This window comes from Nuphar pumila, chromosome 6 (genome assembly GCF_984573655.1).
Source record: "Nuphar pumila chromosome 6, dmNupPumi1.hap1.1, whole genome shotgun sequence".
NCBI lineage: Eukaryota > Viridiplantae > Streptophyta > Magnoliopsida > Nymphaeales > Nymphaeaceae > Nuphar > Nuphar pumila.
In genome coordinates, this window is record NC_143254.1 from 132,797,835 (window position 1) to 132,814,994 (window position 17,160).

The following is a 17,160-nucleotide window of genomic DNA, read 5'->3' on the forward strand; positions in this document are numbered from 1 at the left end:
CCCAAACCGTTTGCAAGCCGGAGTGTCATCGAGAACGACCGAAAAAACCTCTGACAACACTATCGCTCTGATAAGGGTCGAGAGAGGAGAGAGAACCAATGAGAACTTTTAAGGCAAAAAACCCTTGGGAAGGGTTTTATACCCGATCCTATAAATTACCCTTGAAATTTTTGGATATTTTGAAAAAACATGTTAAAGTTTAAAAACTTTTCACCTGCAGTTTTTTTTTTGAAAATTGCAAAAAATGATTTGTGTATTTTGGAATTTCATAAACTATTTTGATTTTTACAAAATTTACTTCTGAGTACCTAGGTCTTTCTGAAAATCACAGAAAGAGGTTTGTTCGAAAAAAAAGAGGCATTTTTTTAATCTCTAAAGAGTGTGCATTCTTTATTTTTAAGGTTCTGAATTTGTGAATTAACTCACTCTTTATTTTGTGTCTCCTTTTTTTTTCTAAATTTGTTGAACTTGTCTAAATGTTTGATATGATTGTATCCATGCTTGCATGAAATTACTTTCAATTTTTTTATGACTTCCATGTGAAATTGTATCATGAAAACATGCTTTAAATGAATGTATTGTGTTATGAATAGTTTGCACATAAAAATATTAAGTTATCAATGCATGCATCATAGTTCTTGTGATTATATGATATTATATATATATATATATATATATATATATATATATATATATATATATATATATATATATGTGTGTGTGTGTGTGTGTGTGTGTGTGTGTGTGTGTGTGCATGATATATATCAAATCATTACATCTACCACAAATGCATGATAAATTTCATATTTTCTTCATCATAGCATTCTGATGATTCTCTTTTAACTGGTTAGGATAATATTTGTAACAGCATACGATAAAATGACTACAAACCGTGAATGGATGTACCATAAGATAGTTGATAATGGGGTATCGCTTGAATATATGAATGATGTTGAAATTTTTATTGAATTTACAACGACAAGTGTCAGTACAGTGGATCCCACAGGTCGGATTAGGTGTCCCTGTAAGATTTATAAGAACAATCGATTTGTAGAACCTCATGACGTTAGACATCACCTATACAAGAAGGGTTTTGTGAGTGATTATCAGAATTGGACGTTTCATTGTGAAGAATTTAGGAACAATTTTGATACACGGGTGAATGTGGTGCACGATAATCCTTATATGGATTTGATATTTGATGTTGTAGGACCAGAACTGGATTCTGCTATGGGTCCTAGTGATATAACAACTAGGGTAGAGAAAGAAGCACCAAATGATGCAGCTAGCAGATTTTATGATTTACTTAGAGATGCTGATAAGCCACTTTAAAATGGTTGCGAGAGTCACACTATCTTGTCTGTAGTTCTTCAACTACTGAATTGGAAGTTCAAGTTTAATTTGAGTCAATCATGTTTTGACCGTTTGTGCTTTATTGTGAAGAGTATGTTGCCCAAAGATGAGAAATTACCATAAAATTTCGATCGTGTGAAGGTTATGGTCAACGCTCTAGGTATGGGGTATCAAAAGATTGATGCTTATCCAAATCACTGCATGTTGTATTTCAAAGATCAGAAAAATAGCAGATCATGCCCGTCATGTGAGCATCCTCGGTTCAAGCCAAAGACAAGAGGCAATGGTAGCACGAGGTCAAAAGAAGTGTCATACAAGTCGCTCCGCTACTTTCCTCTCTCCCCTAGATTGCAACGATTGTATATGTCTTTGAAAACAGCTAAACACATGAGATGACATGCAAATAAAGTTCGACATGATGAAGACAAGATCACGCATCCTGTTGACGCGGAAGCTTGGAAGTACTTTGATCGTACTCATCAGAACTTCGAAATGGAAGTGAGAAATGTTAGGCTCGGTTTATGTATAGATGGATTTAATCCATTTGGGGGTAGATCAACTCCATACTCGTGTTGGCCAATATTTGTAACTCCATACAACATTTCTCCAAGCTTGTGTATGAAGCGTCAAAATCTTTTCTTGTCTCTATATATCCCTGGTCCGACCTCTCCAGGCCAAAATCTTGATGTATATTTAAGGTCATTGATTGATGAACTAAAAGTATTATGGGATTACGATGTTCTCACGTACGATGCTCACAAAAAACAACATTTCAATATGAAGGATGTTGTTCTATGGACAATCAGTGACTTCCCTGCATATGGTATGTTATCTGGTTGGAGCACACATGAGAGGTTGGCATGTCCGTACTGCATGAAGGATACAAAATCATTTAGTTTGACGCATGAAAAGAAGTTGTGCTGGTTTGAGTGTCACCGTCGATTTCTACCCAGCGACCATCCATTTCGACGATAAAGGAATATGTTTTGAGCAGGCACAACTGAAATGGAAGGTCCACGCACAAGATTGTCTGGCATAGAGATTTCAAGAAGATTGCGATACTTTCCATATGGATTGACAGATGCCCGTAGCCCGACGCTCTTCCTTGGATTTGAGAAGGATCATAATTGGACAAAAAAATCTATATTTTGGGAACTACTATATTGGCTGACCTTATTGATATGACATAATTTGGATATGATGCATGTGTTGAAAAATGTGTTTGATAATGTATTCAATATAGTAATGAATGTTAAAGGGAAAATGAAGGATAATTCGAAGGCCTGTATGGATTTAAAAGTAATATGTAAAAGACCAAAATTGAAAATCAAAAAATACAATGACAAAGTACTGAAACCAAAGGCAAGGTACATGCTTGGACCAAATCAAATAAAGCAGTTATGTCAATGGTTGAGACAATTGAGATTTCCAGATGGATACGTCTCTAACATTGCTCGGGTTGTGAAGATAGACGAGAGACAATTATATGGGTTGAAGAGCCATGATTGTCATGTCTTTATGCAACGATTGATACCCCTAGCATTCCATGATATGTTAGACAAACCTATATAGGGGGTATTATCTAAGTTGAGTAGATTTTCTAGAACATTATGCGCATCGGAAGTCGTAGTATCTGAGGTAAAGAATCTTGAGGATTCTATCGTCGCTACTATTTGTTAGCTAGAGAAGATATTTCTGTCAACATTTTTCGATGTTATGGAACATTTGATCATACATTTTTCATATGAACTAAGGGTTGGTGGTCCTGTGCAATATCGGTGGATGTACCAATTTGAAAGGTATATGTTTTATTATATTTGTCTCTTCAATGCTATTGAAAAATTTATTGTAATCTGAGATATATATTTTTGACAGATGCATGTTTGACCTAAAAAAAAGGTTCGGAATAAAGCAACAGTAGAGGGCTCTATTTGTGAGACGTACACTTTAGAAGAGATTTCAAATTTCTCATCTATGTACTTTGAACCTCACATTCCAACATGTTACATATACCCACCTCGTAATGATGATGGAGAACAATTTACTGTAGCTGACAAACTGTCAATATTTCAACCACTTGGGCATGCCTTTGGCAGTTGCCGATCAGGACTCTTAGAAGATTGAGAGCAAGACACAGCATAAATCTATATTCTTTTTAGTTGCTCAACAATTGACCCATACATCGAGTAAGTATATGTAGATGCAACACAAATCTATATCCTTTTATGTTCTATACATGCATACATAGTTCAGTAATATAAGTATTTGATAAGTGCAAACAATTTGATCTAGAGTTGCGAAGAAAACTTTCACATCTCACTGATGCAGAAGTACAAAAAGAATGTGAAACTAAGTTTGTGGCATGGTTGAAAGAGTTGGTAAGGACAATGACATAAATTGTCTCCATATAAACAACAATAAGTTACTTAATTAGTCGTGATTACAATCATTATTTATGTTTGTAGGCCCGCCATGGTGATGTTAAAGATCAAAGAATATGTGATTTACAAAATGGTCTGACCAAAGTTGTGCAATGTTACAACGGGTACATCGTAAATGGTTATCGATTTCATACAAAAGACTACAGTGTAAACAAATCAACGATAAATAATGGTGTGTGTGTCAAGAGTAGCAGCTACGGTGAAAATGAACATGATTACTACGGTGTTATAGAAGAAATAATGGAGTTGACTTACTTAGGCATAAATAATAAGGTAATTTTATTCAAGTGTCATTGGTTTGATCTCACTGCAACAAGAGTCGACAAAGCCTCAAGCATTGTGGAGGTGAATCATAAATCAAGATTTGGAACATATGAACCATGCATATTAGCCTCGCAAGCTCAACAAGTTTACTATACTTCATATCTGAGTACAATGAAGTCAGATAGAAATGAATAGTGGGCAATTTGCAAGGTGAAGTCCAAACTATACCCCGAGTATGATAAGTTACAAGAAGACAAGTTAACTGAAGAGAGTGATTACTATCAATCAGATGATATGTATGACTTCTCTTATGATCACGATGCCGCGCATGGTATGCATGTCATATCTCCATTGGTCGATGGAACATTCATGGAAGAATGTGATCCAAATGATATACCAAGTGGATGGGCGGACAATGAAGAAGAAGAAAAATATGAAGAAGATGAGGAGGAAGAAGAAGAATATGAAAGTCAAACAAGTGATGAGGAAGAATTCTCGAGCTAGTGAAATAAATCTTGTAATACAAACCTCTATTTGATGTAAATGATTTGAATTATTTGAATGTATTGAAATGTATTGCAATGATTTGAATGATTTGAAGGTATTGTAATGTTTGAATGTATTGCACGATATTTTTTATTCTTTGATTATGTAACTTCGATACGTATAGAGTTATGATTTGAATGTATTGTAACGTGTTTGAATGATTTGAATGTATTACAATATTTGATGTGAATGATTTGAATTATTTGAATGTATTGAAATATACTATAATGATTTGAATGATTTGAAGGTATTGCAATGTTTGAATGTATTGCATGGCATTTTTTATTCGTTATAATATGGTTTGTGGAGGTTAGAGTGGTTGATCACCCAGTGGTAGCCAGTTTTAGCCTTCATCTAAACGGGTTGCTTTGATAGGTATATCATTTAACTAATTATATACTTGATTAGTTTAAATGCGCGTTCTGTGAATTTCTAACTCATTTTTCTACAAATGATGTTTCGCCTGCACATGACCCACCTACACCAGTTGTCCATACAAGTCATGAGACAACGCTCGATGCAGGGTTTTCTCAGTCTGACACAAGAAGACTCATTCAAATAGTATATATCGATAATCGACCGTAAGTATTTCATTTTCACTTATCCTATACTTATCTTATAAATATTGTATATTAATAGTTAACGTGTACCAATTCATGTGCAGCGTGAGGTTCGAGCCACAAGAAGTAATACAAGAGATTAAAAATTTACTAATTCAACATCTACCAGGACCGGACGCTCAATGAAAAGAGTACCCAAAGGAGGTGTTGGATAGATTGTGGTCCTTATTCATGGTATACAATCGTTTCTCATAGTTAATGTGTTTCATATTTAATTTTTTGTTATAGTCATGTCTACTAACTTTCTGAAAATATTTATAGGCTTCGAATCGCTTCACGACTACGATGAAGGAGCAGGATGCGAGGAAGGTGTGGCAAAAGGTGGATGCTAATCGATTTGCAGACATGCTGCATAATATGAAGACTGCAGCAAGAAAAACATCTGGCGGGATAGATGATCCACTGCAGTGAAAGGGCCATGTACCTCCTACTATCAGGTCAAATGTTTGGAATGCAATGTCGATAAGTGGGCGGGGCATGAATTTAAAAACCGCTCAGCGAAGGTTGCACAAAACCGAGCGAAAATGGTCGATGCCTATCTACACATAGGTGGATCTAGGACTTTTGGGAGCCACCTGGAGAAAATGGTAACTCATTAATCTATATATTGTCAATTTTATAAGTATTGTTGCAAACCTGTTAAATAATTCTTTTATCATTTAACTTCGTAGGAAGCAGAAAAATGAGACATTGTGTCATACAAGGATGTGTTTGTTGAAATACATAAACGTAAGACCATGAGAGAGTTCGTATCAGAGAAGGCGAGAACGACAATGGTATGTATTTATTGTATTAATAAACATTGTAATATACAAGTTATCATAAATATTGTAATTCTTAATTATTAATTCCTACTGTAATCATTACTTTGTAGGAGTCATATGAGCAATAGATGATAGAGCGATATGGCGATTACTCCACTCAGCATCTACCTTTTGATCTTGCAGCATGGGTGACTGCAACAGGTGAACCTAAAAAGGGTCGTGTGTTCGGGTTTGGGAGTAATATAACACCTCACCAGTCGTTGCTTCCTCCAGTCACAACTCATAGAGTTCTCCCGTCAGCATCAGCTCCAAGCATCTGACTGACCCGCCTAATTCATGGGATGGTGTACGCCAACTCGTTAAGGACACAATGCGTGACTATTTACATGAAGCAATTTTCGATGTTGTTCGTAATGAGTTGTGCAGTTTTTTTTTAGACAAGGGAACTTCGTCTGAAGGTGCCTCTCAGGTATAAAAGTTTCACGTAATGTATTACATGTCATTAGATTTCATGTTACTTTGATTGCCTTAACTTAGGTGCATTCCATATAATTTATTTCGTTATATTTTGTTTGTCAATACTAACCTTTCTTTTCTCTTTTAGGTTACTGGAGATAATCAGCGTAGAGGAGCTGAAGGGGCAGATTGAGACAATGATGAAGATGATGCACAGAATCTTGGTGATGATTAGATTCATGTGTTGAATTTGTGGTACCTTCTTGTTGTTTCAAAAATGTAAATGTTCACTTGTAAATAATTAGAACTTGGCAAAAACTATAGTGGATCGATAAATTGTTTTAGTTGCTTTTTACTTTTTATGTGTACTTTTTTTTTATACACAGGAAATATAAATTATACAAGAAATATAAATTGCATCACGAGAATTTTTTCTCGATATTTATGTTTTCAACAAATTTTTTTAATTTTTTTTCTTGTTTGTGACATATTAGAGACATATATTTTTCGTCGCTATTTACTACCGGCATCCAATTTAGCAACGGATTAGGGATGAATATTAATTCATTACAAATGTGAATCGGCCAATGTTTTTGCGATGGATTTTAATTCGTCGCTAAGTCCATCGCTACAATAGCGACAAAATTAACGACAGATTTTAATCCGTCGCCAAACCAAAATCTTTGTATATTAACAACGGCCTTGTGATGAATCATGACATTCGCTAATTCATCGTAAATTAGTGATGAAATTTGCGATAGATAGTTTCCGTCGCTAATTAGCGACTATAATTTTGCTATGGAAGCTATCTATCGCTAAGCTGATGCTAATCCATCGCTAAACTGTTTAGCGACAGATTAGCGACGGATTGAGGTCGTCGCTAATCCACAAATTACTTGTAGTGTCCGAGCTTGCCCTCTCCCCTGCTCCCAACCAAGCAAGGGTCGGTCGTCGGCACTCCCTTCTCTCTCTCTCTCTCCCATAGTTTCTCGAATTTTTTTTTGTTTAACAGAAACTTCCCGACAGCCATGGTTGTCGCACCCCCCCCCCCCCTCCCCTCCCCTTGCCTAGAATGAAAAGAGAAAACAAAGAAGAAGATGAAGAGAAAGAAAAAGGCAAAATCCCTTACCTTACTGTCAGCACCAGATTCTGGTAGGTTCAATTTTTTTTCTTCTCCTCACTCTTTTCTATCTGTCACTCTATTTCTCCTTCTGTCGTTCGCTTGCGGTGTGGTGGAGGGAGATGGACTATGCAGGGTGAGGGATGAGGATAACCCTCAGCCCCCTCCTGCGGATATTGGGGGTGAGGTTTATCATCACCCCTTTAGGGTTTAAGGAAGACGGTTCCCCCAAATGGGGAACCACCCTTTTTTTTTAACAGTTATCCCCTCCAAAGAAATTGTCGAAGGGGGGTTTATATTATGAAACTTACCTTTTATACTTTTCCATACCACTACAAAGGTAAGCATCACACCAATGACAAAAGAGTGGATCTCATGAAGATCTTTAACTCCTAATTAAGTCAAGGCATTGAATCACATTCATCGTGCCATTACCAGATGCATGGTACCACACTCAGGGCATCCCTTGCTGCAAGGGCGAAGCTGGGTGCATTCGCTGAAAAGCACAAAGACGTCAAGAGTTTTTATCAAGTGGAGGCTTGCCAATGTGTACTCAATGATGGGATGCTTTCTTCTTGGCCTAGTCAAGGAAAAAAAATTCAACACCTCTAGTTGTAACCCTTTAAAACTGCATAATTTACAAAATTGTTTTTATGTGGTGAAACTGTTGTATGGTTAGTTTGATACTTCAATGAGTACCTACCTTTACGAGAGTATAAACTTGACAACATGCTAGGTTAGATTAGGAACAAAAATGGTCCTAGTTAGACTTAAAAGAACAAAGGCTGGTAAATGAGTCCAACAAATCAAAGACAAATTGTTCACAATTAGCATGTATAAAATATAATCACTTCTTGCACGTACATATATGTGTTTTGTTTAGCATGCATAAAATTTCCATACAAATGACACTTTCCAATCAAGAACTCATCCCTCTTCCATCATTCTTCTCGTTCTCAGAGTCTAAGTTTTCTTTAGCGAGTGACCTACTCAACATAGCAATACGTGAAAATTGAGAGACTGAGTCACTCCCAAAGGGCTTTCCAATGGATTTGTATTCTTATATCAAAATGTGCAAAGATTAATACACTGACTAATTCATAAATCAACACATAAAGATAACGAAATCATATTTTCATATCAATCAAATCAAATCAAATCAATATTCAAACTTTTAACAATACCAACATCCCGACAAAGTTTTTTCTTTCACACCTCAAACTTGCGTGCATGTGTACAAGTGAAGTTGCTCCTCAAGCATATTCATCGATGTGATGCAGGTCTTTCACCAGTTTCACATATGATACATGAATCAACTTTATACAAATGTCGATGAATACACATGTGCTAAAGGACCTTCACTCTCCTTCTCGTCCTCCCTTCCCACCCTCACGGTGTCCACACTCTCACTCTCCATCTCACCACAACCACTACAGGTGACTACATGTCCTCACTACAGGTGACCATATTTCACTACAACAAAGCAGCAGATTAGCGACGACCACATTCCGTCACTAATCCGTCGCTAACAGGCATAGCGACGGATTAGCGACAACGAGGCGACGATATGCTTACGTCGCGAATATTTCGACGCTAACTGGCGACAGATTTATTTTGTCGCCAGGTTCGTCGCTAATTGCGACGGACTAACGAGCGCTGTATTCCGTCGCCAATCCGCCGGTATTAAACGGCGACCACGGTTTGGCGACGGATTTACTTCCGTCGCTATGCCATCGCTAGATTTATATGAATAGCGATGGATGGTTCTGTCGCTAATCCGTCGCAAACACAAAAAATATTTTAAAAAAAATTATTTGAAAATTAAATACTGAGAACGGTACAATTTATATTTCCTGTATAATTTATATTTCCATATAACAAGAATCTACAACAATTAATCGTTCCACCTTAAAATTAACAAGTTTAATTATTTACAATTCAACAATTACAATTAGGAAACATAAAAAAATAGAACTTCTTCAACACAGTTCTCTAATCATCGCCAAGATTTTGTGGGTCTTCTTGTTCATTGTCTTTATCTGTCCCTTCAGCTCCACTACGCTGATTATCGCTAGCAGCCTACACAAGAAAAGAACAGTCAGTATTGATAAAAAAAATATAATGAAATAAATTACACACTATATGTGATTCTATCATGTGCTCATGTGTGATCTAAGGCAATAAAAAAACTCTATATGTGATTCTATCATGCTCATATGTGCTCTAAGGCAGACAGAAAGTTATATATGTGATTTTATCATGCTCATATGTGTGCTAAGGCAGTCAAAAAATTGAATATGTGATTATAGCATGTTCATATGTGTTCTAAGGCAGCTAGAAAAACTCTATATGTGATTCTACCATGCTCAGATGTGCTTTAAGGCAGACAAAAAACTATATATGTGATTCGATCATGCTCGTATGTGTGCTAAGGCAGTCAAAAAATTGAATATGTGATTATAGAATGCTCATATGTGCTCTAAGGCAGTCAAAGCAAAAAAATTTATATGTGATTCTATCATAAATGATATATGTTCTAAGGCAGTAAAAAAACTCTATATGTGATTTGTGCATGCTCATATGTGTTTTAAGGTAGTCAAAAAACTGAATATGTGATTATAACATGCTCATATATGTTCTTAGGCAGTCAAAAAACTGAATATGTGATTATAACATGCTCATATGTGCTCTAAGGCAAGAAAAAAAACTTTATATGTGATTATAGCATGCTCATATGTGCTTTAAGGCAATAAAAAAACTCTATATGTGATTCTATCATGCTCATATGTATGCTAAGGCAGTCAAAAAACTGAATATATGATTATAACATGCTCATATGTGTTCTTAGGCAGTCAAAAAACTGAATATGTGATTATAGCAAACACACTTCAATATCCCACTAACTACTACCATGCCTAGCATGGACTCCGTACTTCAAAAATAAGAACACTTCCATATTCATACATTAAAATCATGCTCAGCATGATCTCCGAGCTCCAACAAAGCAGTCCTAGATATCAACAACTAAGTGAGTGTGTGAACAATAAAGTGTTACATTCAATAAATTAAATAACATGTGATGCGCTTGCATCACTTACTCACCACGGGTATTTACCCGATTTGCATTGTTTTTGTCACTTACTTACCACGGGTGGCGGGGCACAAGCGAGTTCCGTTGAGAAATCTGCAAAAAACACTTTGTTATAATGAAGTCACCACCTGTCGAAAAAAAAACAAGAGGCAGATGCAGTTTCATAGAACGCAGGGGGCGACCCCTTTGCCGAAAACGCAGGGGGGCGACCCCCTGGCTGTCGAAAATGCAGGGGGGTTGACCCCCTGCGACGTGCTGCCGAAAACGCAGGGGGGCGACCCCCTGTCGGAAACGCAGGTGGGCGATGCGACCCCCTACTGCCGGAAACGCAGGGGGTCGACCCCCCTGCCGGAAACGCAGGGGGAGCGACCCCTGCGCTCTGCTGCCGGAAACGCAAGGGGTCGACCCCCTATCGAAAATGCAGGGGGGTCGACCCCCTGTCAGAAATGCAAGGGGTCGACCCTATGCCGAAAACACAGGGGGGGCGACCCCCTGCTGCCGGAACCGCAGGGGGGTCGACCCCCTACTGCCATTAATGCAGGGGGGTCGACCCCCTGCCGGAAGTGCAGGGGGTCGACCCCCAGCCGAAAACACAAGGGGGGCGACCCCCTGCTGTTGGAAACGTAGGGGGGTCGACCCCCTTCTGCCGGAAACGCAGGGGGGTCGACCCCCTGCCGGAAATGCAGGGGGGTTGACCCCCTGCCGGAAACGCAGGGGGTCGACCCCCTGCTGCCGGAAATGCAGGGGGGTCGTCCCCCTGCTGCCGGAAATGATTATCTGCGCATCGCCGGGGGGTGGCGGGAGGCTGACGGGGAGCGGCGGCTGGCGAGCGGTGGACGGTGGGGGCCGACGGGCGGCAGAAGGGAGAGGGCGGCGGGCGAGAGCAAGACAGCGAAACAAGAAAAAGAGAAATGGGGATGGGATTAGGGATTTACGCGACATTTAGCGATGGCTTAGCGACGAAATAATTCCGTCGCTAAGCCGTCGTAAATCAAAATACCAAAATAGCGACGGAATATATTATGTCACTAATCCATTGCTAATTAGCGACGGATTAGCGACAACACAATTTCCTCTCTAAATCCTTCGCTAAAATGGTTTTCTTGTATTAAGAATTAGCGACAAAAAATTGATGTCGCTAATTAGCGATGGATTAGCGATAAAAGTTGTTTTCTCGCTAATCCGTCGTGAATTAGCGACAGATTCATGAAGAAAGGTTTCTCTAGCTAATTTGTCGCTAATTAACGATGGAAAAAATCTGTCGCAAATTTCCGTCGCTAATTAACAATTTTCTTGTAGTGTTTCCTGCTTCCTTTAGCAGGACATTGAGGTTAGCTACAACCTCAAACTCAGCCAATGACTCTTTCAACTTCTTCACCACTGACTGCATAGATGAATCCTCCTCCTTAGATGCTTTTAAGATGAAAAACAAGATTTTGGCAACAAACTCATCAACTTTTTTTTTGTTTCAACAATTATTCTTCTTGTCACTTAAAGTGTTAGTTGCTTCTTATTTGAGAGCAGATTTATGGGTTTTTACTTACTTTCACTTACTATTATTGTATTTATTATGGAATATATTGGATACTCGTACTTTTGGCCACATAATAGGTTTCCTCTCTATCCACGTGTAAGCATCCTTAACACTTCATAGTAGGACGTATCAACTAGTGGGTAATTTTTCTATTCTTTTGTTTGTTATGTTCTATCAGTAGGTGTTGTTGCCTTCATGATTGTCTCTTCAATCATTATTTTATAATAAATGAATAAATAATTTTTTATAAAAACAAAATAGAGAAATTGGTCATCCATATAAAATTCATGTTCACAACAACTAATAATATTTTATATCTTTCTACATGACATGAGCTATAACCAGTAAGTTGGTGATCTTGTTATATGTTAAGAAAACCTCAAAGAGTTCATTGTTAAGAGAAAAATACTATTGTTGAAATAAAAGTAGGCATCAGCTCTTTACATTAAAATAATAAAAGCATGCAAAATGAAAAGACAAAAACCATTCACAACAAAGCAAGAGGTAGTTGTGCAGGTTTCACAAAAAATTGACACTTTGTAACGAAATGTATGGCCATAGTGATGAAATTGGAATAAAAAAAGAAGCATGGGATAGCATCTATTATAAAAAAAAAAATTATAAGGGGTTTTATGAAAAAGTACATGCTTATAAGTATGAAGATGTTTAGAATTCATCAATCACTTATCAAAAATAACTATATTCAATAAATTTAATGATCAAGGGCAAACAATGCACTAAATACATATTTTCTATAGTGTAAAGCTCATTATGACATCAGATAAACAAGCACATGAAAATGAACACATGTCAAGTTAAGGAAACAAAGTGAGAAACAATAACTCACATAAAAATAAAGTTAAATAAAAAAAATAGAATAAGCTAGTGAACATGCAAAGATCACTTGAGAACAATGTAATTCTTTCACAAAATAATTGATTCATGTTACTGTTTCAAAAAATAATTGATTCATGTCAAAAAATTTAAAAAATAATTGATTCATCCATTAAAGATGTACTTACTAGAATATTTCACCATCGATGATATCTTGAATGCTAAATAAGTAGTCGATGAGGTGTCGTTGCTCAAATGAGGGCAACCAATAACACTTTAGAATTCTATTGAAAATAGTTATAAAAAAAAATCAAGCAAAATGTTGGGCACCGCATGTAAGGGGCTACAAAAAAACTTAGTTTATGTAAAAATAATCCTAAAATGCAAATCATCCCTTTTGAAGAAACGAAGCATTGTATATAATGATTGTATGAACATTCCCAAAAGTAGGACATCCGCAATAAAGTCATGAGAAAATTTGTAAATCTCATGTCAAATATGCAAATGTTCAACGGATCTGGAAATGAGATAAGAAGTTTCACATATACAAAGAATGTTTGCAAATCATCATGTGAACGTCAAGAGTACGTTCACAAATATGTGATGACATCCGTGTAAGAAGGACCATTCGCATCCTAGTTATATTTAGTTATAAGAGGTTTGCGTAATTTAGGGACATTCACATAAATTATTTGTAAATGTTATACTGTATTTGCGGACATACATATGAACTATTTAGTTAAGAAGGTTCGCACATTTTGCGGACATTCAAAAACATTATTTGTGGATGTCTCACTGTATTTGCAAACCATGTAAATATTATTTGCAAAAGTCATACCATATTTGTAAACATAAATAGAGAGTTTTTAGTTAAAGGAGGTTCATACAATTTAGAAGACATTCACAAAAATTGCATGTGATTATCATATCATATTTGTGATGGGCAAAAATATCTTAAAAAGTTGATAATCAATGATTTTTAGATATCCCAAGAATTTTATCAAATTGGTAGGCATTTTTAGAAACACTCCAAAGAACAATACAAACATTTTATTATTCTTTTACTCCAAAACTCCAAAAAACAGTACAATCATTTTTATTATTCTTAATTTGTTTATACTACATAAACTATTTGTGGTTACTAAGTTTACTTGTTCGACTCTAAGCTTCGTATAAGCCAAACAAAGCCGAATCATGAGCAACTTTATTAATTTATCAGGGCTACTTGGGATAAAAGCAACTTATGAATGTAAGATTGGAGTAGATTTTTACTTTAATGAGAAACATAAACATCACCACCACCACTATCATCAGCACTTCAACCATGTCTCTTTCCATAAACATCACCACCACCATTATCATCAGCACTTCAACCATGTCTCTTTCCATCCCACCACCAGGCACCATCCATCCTCACTTTACACATGCACTGACGTCATCGTTGTCGTTATTGTGATCATGGTCACCACAACCATGACATCAAAAGCGGTTCACGGCTACCTTGCCCAATTCATTTTTTTTCTTGCTTATGATTTTGGTTCAAACATCATGTCAGGCCCAGAGGTCCCACGTTGACTGTAGTTCTATTCTCCTTCCCATGGTTTCAACTTGATTTTCACCTTGAAGCAAGGGAGGAATGTGCACCCAGGGTATCGAACTCTCAAGACGCTTCAATTTGAAGGCCTTAGCCAACTCAGCTTGACCACATCACCTTTGTCACAATCCGTTGTAAGAAGCAGGGGAAAAAAAAGGATGGTATCAGGGCCGCTCATCTGATAGGGGCGGGGAGGCTTGTGAAAATCACCAAGTTGACCCATGTTTGAAGCCCACGAATGGTGTTTACTTGCTGCAAGTAGGGCTGGCAAATGAGCCGAACAGGGCATGTTTGGGCTGGACTCGTTTACTAGTGGATTGAGCTAGTGGCTCGGCTGGCGTTTGTGTTTAGCTGAGCCGAGCTCATCTTTGAATGAGACGAGCCGTACATGAGTGGCTCGTGTAAAAATATTTCATATTATTTTTATATATTATACTTAAAAATATATATAATTTTTTATATATTATATTTAATAATCTATATTTTTAAGGTGGTAGTGGTCCGGGGCAAAGGTGGAGGACAAGGTCTTCACCCCGTCCTATCTCAAAATTCTTCCCTTTATTCCCACCTTCATCGCCGTACGGGTTTTGATTTTAACCTCCATCTCCAATCCAAGCGGGGCAAGACAGGGCGGGCCCGTTTCTTCCCGATCCAGTGTCATCCCTAAAGATACTTTAGTTATTTTAGTGATGAGAATCAAGGACGAAGCAGGGCCAGATGGGAGAAAGCATAAGTCCATTCCGTCCTCTATCTTTATACGGGTTTTGATTTTAACCTTCATTTCTTGTTCCATCCCCATTTCATGTCTTTCATCCCTGATCCAAATCGGCGGGACGGGCCATCCTTACATATTTTAAGTATATATTTTTCATTCATCTTTTTTAATATATATTTTATGTATTCTTTCTTTCATGTATTATCCATAATATTATCCATAAATATATTTGTATTTTATCTAATACAAACACAATCGTGCTGAGCCGAGATGAAAATCTTGTGTTCGGGTTTCGATTGTTTAAGCTAAACGAGCTGCTCTTGGCTCGGCTCGCCAACTACACGAACCGAGTCATGCTCTGTTCGTTTACCAGCCGTAGCTGCAAGGCTAGTGTCTGTAGTCCCTGGTGGGTATCAATCTCATCCCCTGCTGGCCCACGTTTCAGCCAATCTAATGACACGCAACACGCCATTTTCTTTCGAATTTTCATTAAAATTTGTATCAAAATGACACGACACGTAGTATGCTGAGTGTCCTTGTGAAGCATCATCTAAGTGCGAACATCAGCACGAAACTGTGTGCCCGCTAATCCCGGTCCAGGTTCCAAACCGGCGGCCGCGCCGCCTGTAACAACACACCCTACCCTTCTTTCTCGGCCTCTTAAATCGGACACCTCCTCCCAATAATTAAATTAATTAAAAAATAAATTAAATTCAAAGGAGTTTTCCGGCGACAAATGTGCTACTCGGCGGTGGTGGTAGAAGGCTCGAGGTTCCAGGAGGGGAAGGAGGAGTGCCTGCGGATCCGGCAGTTCCAGCTCCGGCTCTCGGTCCCGGAGGCCGATCGCCGCCTCCTCCCCGAAACCCTAACCCTCGCCTTCCTCCCCCGCAGCGGCGGTTCCGTCCTGGAGGTGAACGGCCTTCCGATCCGGCCGGAATCACCGGCCTTCATCGCGCTGGAGCGGCGGCGGGAGGGCAGCGCTGAGGGGGCGCTGCCGTGCTTCGCAAGCTCGGCGGCGGTGTGGGCGAGCGAGGGCGTGCGCTTCGAGGTGTACGCGAGGGACGAGAGGGTGCTGAGCGGGAGGTTCGGGAGGGAGGAGGAGGGGGAGTGGAGGACGCGGAGCCGGTGCGAGCTGGAGGCGCCGCTGGGGTTCGAGGTGGCGGAAGCGGAGGTGTGCGTGGCCGGGGAAGGGCCGGGGACGACGGAGAAGGTGGAGATGGGGAAGATCGGATGGTGGTGGAGGAGGCGGAGGAGGAGGATGGCGTCGGTACTGGAGGACATCCCCGAGACGGAGGAGGAGGAGAGGTGGGATTGTGATTGGGAGGAGAAGGAATTGGCAGTGGAGGAGGAGATGAGGTGGCTGGAGCTTGGGTTCGTGGCCGTATGCGTCGGCGTGGGGTTCCTGGCATCGGCCGCCGCCTCCAAACGCCTCCGGCGGAAGTTTTTCTAGGGTTTCAAATGTAATTAATCGGAGTTTTTTTTTTCTCGTTTTTTTAACGAGAAAATTAATTAAAATATGAAAAGAAAAAGAGTCCGATACTTGCCACTATTTCTAAGCTAATCATGACTTTTTTTCAGGTCATTTCAGTGAGAATTGCTCATAATCCTTGGTATTGTTTTCACACAAACGTTTGAACTCTTCAAGTGGTAGCGATTAACCAAACACCAACATGCCCTTTAACTAATCAAATTTGAGTATTTGATAGTTTGTTACTAATAAGCAAACTTAATCCAACTTGACAGGTATCAATTTCTTCAATGCTAGTAGTCCCCAAATAAGTAAACTTGCATCTCATCTTTATTGTGAGAAAAAAAGGGAAAAACTGCC

The 17,160-nt window shown here is 38.6% G+C and overlaps 1 protein-coding gene across 1 annotated transcript; it reads left to right on the top strand.

Moving 5' to 3' along the window:
* Positions 1-16,031: 16,031 nt before the first annotated feature.
* Positions 16,032-16,782, top strand: LOC149836308 (NADP-specific glutamate dehydrogenase). Its single transcript, XM_090009750.1, has one exon. It carries the CDS (start codon positions 16,069-16,071, stop codon positions 16,780-16,782), a length of 714 nt encoding a protein of 237 aa, XP_089865876.1. The 5' UTR covers positions 16,032-16,068.
* Positions 16,783-17,160: the final 378 nt, after the last annotated feature.